At 38.6% G+C, this 5,671-nt stretch overlaps 1 protein-coding gene across 1 annotated transcript in view; it reads right to left on the reverse strand.

Moving 5' to 3' along the window:
• Window positions 1-2,846: 2,846 nt before the first annotated feature.
• LOC141344548 (uncharacterized) overlaps window positions 2,847-5,671 on the reverse strand; it is a 73,798-nt gene continuing 70,973 nt past the window's right edge. The window contains exons 42-44 of the mRNA XM_073849427.1: window positions 3,851-4,044; window positions 3,299-3,416; window positions 2,847-3,165 (exon numbers count right to left, since the gene is read on the reverse strand). Of these exons, the coding sequence (XP_073705528.1) occupies window positions 2,847-3,165; window positions 3,299-3,416; window positions 3,851-4,044 (631 nt within the window). The remainder of the gene's footprint in view (window positions 3,166-3,298; window positions 3,417-3,850; window positions 4,045-5,671) is intronic.

The following is a 5,671-nucleotide window of genomic DNA, read 5'->3' on the forward strand; positions in this document are numbered from 1 at the left end:
ATACGTACCTGAAGCAACGTAATAAAAATATACTAATACATACCTATATCAACATAATAAATATGTGCCGTAATAAATACGTTCACGTATTGAACCTGTGTTTTAGCACTACTCAGTGGACATTTCTTTTCGAAACTGCCACAAAACGTGCAGTAAGGTACGTAAAAACAGTGCTGCTAAAAAGTACACAGAGGTACGTACAGTGGGTACGGAAAGTATTCATGGTACTTAGGACCATGTGATATTTCAGTTTTTCTTTTTTAATAAATCTGCAAACATGTCAACAATTCTGTGTTTTTTTCTGTCAATATGGGGTGCTGTGTGTACATTAATGAGGAAAAAATGAACTTAAATGATTTCAGCAAATGGCTGCAATATAACAAAGAGTGAAACATTTAAGGGGGTCTGAATACTTTCCGTACCCACTGTATTTTTATGAGACTGGGTTGTTGAACCATGATGTCACATGGACTATTTTGTCTGTGTTCTTGGTACCTTTCTGGACCTTGAACGTGGTAGGACCTTTGCTGTCTATGAAGGGTCAGAAAGATGATTCAATCAAAATCTTAATTTGTGTTCTGAAGACGAACACGTTCTTACATGTTTGGAATGACATGAAGGTGAGTAAATAATGACAGTCATTTTTGGGTGAACTGTGCCTTTACTGAAAGAACTACCAGTTTCATTTTATAGTGTTTTTTTAGGTTTGGTAACTTGAAAAATAATGTAATCAAAATTGCAGTTTTAAAGAAGTAACTAGTCATTTGTAGTGGATTACTTTTAATCAATTTAACAAACACTGTGATTTATATGACCTCAACAATATAGTCAAACAGAGCAAGAAAAGAGAGAATGACAGATTTGGAGGAGGAGAAAAGAGCAAATGATGAGCAACTACACATGACAAAAATGTTTATTTGTCCGTTGTGAGTCACTGCTCTTATCCAGATCTGGAACTTGTTTAATCAACATTACATTTTCTATTTAGTCATGGCTGATAAATTTTACAGTTAACTCATTTCACAGGACACAAACTTCTGGCAGAGGCTTAAATCTTGTTTGTGTTCATCATGCCTATTAATTCTTAAAAAAAAAACGTATTTTGTATTCTCTCTTGTAATGCTTCCTTGGGTATTGATGGGTTCTCTGGATTATGCTAAATACAGCATACCACATACAAAGCTTTACTGGGAGAACGGCAGCGCTAGTAATATGAAAATGAAAATGGATTTATAGCCAAATGTTCCACGAGCAAAAAGTCCATTATCTTTGGCTTCCCTGCCGCCTCCATGTTTGATGTGCTTAAGTGTCCAAAATAAATCAGCAAAGCTTATTTGCCATTATTGAGACAGCTCCTGTCTGAGTAATGACTGGTGAGCTGCTCCAGCTCATGAATAACGTCTCTTGGTAAATGTTCTGTTTTTTTTATGTCTGTGTGTGTGTGTAGGTGGGTGGGGTGTGTTATATGCCTGCGTGTGTATGTGTCTGGCATCCCACTCCTGTTGGGAACACCTTTCATTTAGAGCTCTAGCAGGCAGCAGCTGTGGCCAGATGCCAGACACAAACGTGCCCAGAGTTAATGTGTTACCGTGATTCAGGCAACGCACATTGCAGCCTGCTGGGTCAGTGTCTCAGCATGTGGCGGCCTGTTTTTCTCACTCTTTTATGCACTCTCTTTTAATTCAAAATCTTTTTGTGCTTTTCTGAAACCACTACAACATGAACCATAATCAAAGGCAACCAGGCCATTAGTGAAGACCTGTTGAGGAAAGCAAATGTCCTGCGCTCGCACCTGTGCAACCTCGGCACAGCTCTTGGAATCAAACAGGTGTTAGAGAGGAGACCTTTATTCAGCACACTGTGAAAAAACATCAGACTTTTATCTTCCACAATATTGGGATGAAAGTCCCTTTCTTCTTAAAAAGAAAAACATGCCTTGAAGACTCTCAGTAAATTTAAAGAAAGACTTTTAACTGAAAATTCACGAAATGTTTCATACAAATACTTAACAAAATAAATACTTAAGGCTAAAGTATACTTTGGTTTTTATGCATGCATGCAGTGCACGTGACATACTGTAAATTTCATCATTAGCATAAAATTTGTGTACAAACAGGCAGATTTTTCACTGCACGTTCATCTTGCTCAAGTTAGGAAGCCTGCTTCCTCTACGGGATAAAAAAAATCTAATTTGGATCAAATTTGATAAAATAAGATAAAACTACATAACTGTGACTTTTTATCTCACAGTTTTTACAATTAATATCTTGCAATTCTGAATAGTTCATATCTCACAGTTCTGACTTTTTTTCTTATAATTGAAAGAGAAATTGTAAAATTTTGAGATATAAACTCAGTATTGTGAGATGTATATTTATATATTTATACACTGACCAAAATTATATAAACGCAACACTTTTGTTTTTGCTCCCATTTCTTATGAGCTGAACTCAAAGATCGTCTCGGGTTACATATGTAACCCTGGTTCCCCAAGGGAACGAGACACTGCGTCATCAACGCTTTGGGGAACGCCATTGGCGGACCACGCTCTGAATACGTGTGCATAGTCCAATAGAAAGAGGCGTGACGTCACGAACGTGATGACGTCACTAACCAGGAAGCCATAAAAGCATGTGCGCCGGCAACGGCGTCAGCTTCGAAACATGAAGCGAGCGCTTGCAGGGATGCCGGAAGACTGGTAACTAGACGCAGCATCTCGTTCCCTCGGGGAACCAGGTTTACATACGTAACCCGAGACGTTCCCCTTCCGGGAACTCGAGCTGCGTCATCAACGCTTTGGGGAACGAGATGCCCATGCCTCCAGGATTCCAAGTCCCTGCCACTGATTAGGGCAGAAGAGCCGAGGTGCCAGGGGTGGCGCTGAGGTCAAGTTCATAGAAGCGAACGAAAGTAAGGGGCGTGGACCATCCCGCTGCGTTACAGATGTCCTGAAGAGGGACACCAGAGAGAAGAGCTTTGGAAGTAGCCATAGCTCGGGTAGAGTGAGCCTTGGCTCCCAGCGGCGCGGGGAGACCAGAGGACTCGTAGGCGGAGCAGATGGCATCCACGATCCATCTGCTCAAAGTTTGCTTACCGGCTGGTAAACCCCTCTTGGGTTTACCGTAACATACCAACAACTGGTCTGTCCTACGCCACAGGGCAGCTCTGTGGACATAGGCATCCAGTGCACGAACTGGGCACATGCAACTAAGCTTCCGATGTTCAGGGTGATTCAGGAGGATAGAAGGCCTGAAGCACGACTGGCTGAGGTATAGTGGTTAGGACCATGGGAACATACCCTGCTCTAGGGTACAGGAAGGTTTTGGCCATACCGGGCGCAAAGTCTAGGCATGAAGGGGCCACCGAAAGGGCCTGCAGGTCCCCCACTCTCTTTAAAGAGCTAAAAGCAGTGTGGTCTTAATTGAAAGGGAGCGGTCTGAGATATCTTCAATGGGTTCGAAGGGAGGATTACACAGAGCTTCCAGTACCACAGCCAGGTCCCGTACTGGAGGCCTCAGTCTCAGCACACCGCGGAGGAAACGTATGACTAGGGGATTCTTGCCCACTGAGAGGCCACCAAGAGGGGTGTGGTAGGCCGAAATTGCAGCCACGAGCACCTTCAGGGTGGAGTGGGAAATTCCCGTGGAGAAACGGGCCTGTAAGAACTCCAGAACTGTACCAATCGGGCAGTTAACAGGGTCTAACTGGCGATCTCTACACCAAGCTGTGAAGAGCCTCCACCTATAAGCATACATCTTCCTCATTGAGGGAGCTCTGGATTGGAGGATGGTCTCAACAACCTCGGTTGAGAGACCAGAAGCTATGAGTTGTGCCCCCTCAGGGGCCACACCCACGGCTTCCACATCTCCGGGCGAGGGTGAAAGATGGTACACCCCGCCTGTGAGAGAAGGTCCCTCCTGATGGGGATCCTCCACGGAGGGCCGTCCAGAAGGGCCACCAGGTCCGAGAAACATACTCGACCCGGCCAGTACGGGGATACTAATAGTAGACTGACCCCGTCCCGGCGAACTCTCTCCAGAACTCCTGGGAGCAGAGCAATCGGGGAAAGGCATACAGACGCAGCCTCGGCCATGTCTGTACCATGGCATCCAGCCCCAGTGGAGCTGGATGAGTTAGAGAGTACCAGAGGGGACATTGCGATGTCTCCTGAGTCACAAATAAGTCCACCTGGGCCTGACCACCCAGGTAAAAAAAAAAGTGCACTAAAATGCACTTTATTTAAGTATACTTAGTACACTTTTCAGTAATGTACTAAAAGTGCTCTATTTTCGCACACTAATTTTGTACTTAATGTACTAAAAGATAGTATTAAGTATATGTTAAGATAAACTTAATACCATCTAAGTGTACTCAACTGTGCTATTTTGAGACACCCTGAAATTGAACTAAAATGTGCTTTTAACATACTATATCTATATTTTAAAAAATATATTTAGTTAAAACTAGAAATACACTTGAACCCTATTTTTAAACATTTATAAATATATTTAAGACTAATTTAAAGTATAATAGTAATATATTAAAAGAATATTCAAAATGTGAAAAAAAGTGTGCTAAAATACACTTTAAGTATACTTAGTACACTTTTCAGTAATGTACTAAAAGTGCTCTATTTTCGCACACTAATTTTGTACTTATTGTACTAAAAAATAGTATTAAGTATATGTTAAGATAAACTTAATACCATCTAAGTGTACTCAACTGTGCTATTTTGAGACACCATGAAATTGAACTAAAATGTGCTTTTAACATACTATATCTGTATTTAAAAATATATATTTAGTTACAACTAGAAATACACTTGAACCCTACTTTTAAACATTTATAAATATATTTATGACTAATTTAAAGTATAACAATAATATATTAAAAGAATATACAAAGTGTGAAAAAAGTGTGCTAAAATACAATTTAAGTACACTTAGTGCACTTCCCTAATGTACTTAAAGTGCTCTATTTTCGGGCACTGATTTTGTACTTAATATACTAAAAGTTATTCTTAAGTATATGTTAAGATAAACTTAAGATCATCTAAGTGTACTCAACTGTGCTATTTTGAGACACCATGAAGATGAACTAAAACGTGCTTTTAACATACTATCTCAGCATTTCCAAAAATGTATTTTGTTACCACTTATAATACATTTGAAACATATTTCATAAACCTTTAAATATACTAATTATACATAAAAAATAAACTTACTGATTATTTAAAATACAATAATAATATATAACAAATGTATACAAGGCGTATTTATAATGTATTGCCCACATGTTTTTTATTAATAAAAAAATACACTTATTAATTATTTAAAATACATGAATAATATATAAAAAATGTATACAAAGCGTATTTATAATGTATTGGCCACATATATTCATTAATAAAAAATACATTTGTTGATTATTTAAAATACATGAATAATATATGACAAATGTATACAAAGCGTATTTATAATGTATTGCCCAAATATTTTTATTAATAAAAAATACACTTGATGATTATTTAAAATACATGAATAATATATGACAAATGTATACAAAGCGTATTTATAATGTATTGCCCAAATATTTTTATTAATAAAAAATACACTTGATGATTATTTAAAATACATGAATAATATATAATAAATGTATACATAGCGTATTT

This window comes from Garra rufa, chromosome 10 (genome assembly GCF_049309525.1).
Source record: "Garra rufa chromosome 10, GarRuf1.0, whole genome shotgun sequence".
NCBI classification, from domain to species: domain Eukaryota; kingdom Metazoa; phylum Chordata; class Actinopteri; order Cypriniformes; family Cyprinidae; genus Garra; species Garra rufa.